Here is an 879-nt window from a genome sequence, read left to right on the forward strand (position 1 = left end):
CACATATAACCACACACACACACTCACACACACACACACATACACACACACCAGACACATATACACATTTGCACATATAACCACACACACACACACACCAGACACATATACACATTTGCACATATAACCACACACACACACACACACACACACACACACACACACCCCAGAAACGCACACGGGTGAGAAAATGATACCCCATAGGTACCTTCCTGGCCCCCCCTCCCCCAGCCCCATGATCGGTTTCTCCCTCTTGGCTCCTTTGCTAACCACCAGGTCTCCTTGCTGTCTTAAGTCACATCCCACCCCTTCCTGCACAAACATCAGACTCAGGACTTCTCAAGCAGTTCTGACTCCTGTCATTGCTGACTATCCAAGCAACACCAATAGCAGGTGCCCTACCCTCCAGGAGGCCTGAGGATGTTCTCGGGTCGGGGAACTGGGTCCCAAAGGAAGGGAGGCCATGCCCCATCCTGCCCTAGCATCCTGGGATCGGGCAGAGGATCACTCACCGCTGCTGGCCCAGGGCAGGTACCAGGGGCAGCTGACATTCACGAAGGAGCCGGGGGGCCCATCCGGCCAGCAGGCATAGTCATCAAAGGTCCGGTTGCAGAAGAGGCCTGTGGAAACAGTAGAGGCATCTGAGTCCCAGGAGGTCATTCATCCTCATAATCTCCCCAAACACTGGAAGCTGCACTGCTCCAACCCCTGCTAAGTGCTCACTGGACACTGAGCACTCTCCCCCCACAGGGCAGAGACCAAGGAAGGATCCCGTTACTCATCAGGGGCCTTAAGTGATTTCCTTAGCAATGTCCTCCTCTGTGGAATGGAGGCATGCCCTGGTCCACAGAACTTTGTTATAACATGCATTATGTAGAA

General features: G+C 53.7%; 1 protein-coding gene across 1 annotated transcript in view; it reads right to left on the minus strand.

Annotated features, from left to right (window-relative positions):
• The window catches only part of Glp1r (glucagon like peptide 1 receptor), a 38,914-nt gene that overhangs the window by 30,758 nt on the left and 7,277 nt on the right, over positions 1-879 (minus strand). Inside the window, exon 3 of the mRNA XM_031347231.1 lies at positions 513-620. Within this exon, the coding sequence (XP_031203091.1) occupies positions 513-620 (108 nt within the window). The remainder of the gene's footprint in view (positions 1-512; positions 621-879) is intronic.

This window comes from Mastomys coucha, unplaced genomic scaffold (genome assembly GCF_008632895.1).
Source record: "Mastomys coucha isolate ucsf_1 unplaced genomic scaffold, UCSF_Mcou_1 pScaffold3, whole genome shotgun sequence".
In the NCBI taxonomy this organism is placed as follows: Eukaryota; Metazoa; Chordata; class Mammalia; order Rodentia; family Muridae; genus Mastomys; species Mastomys coucha.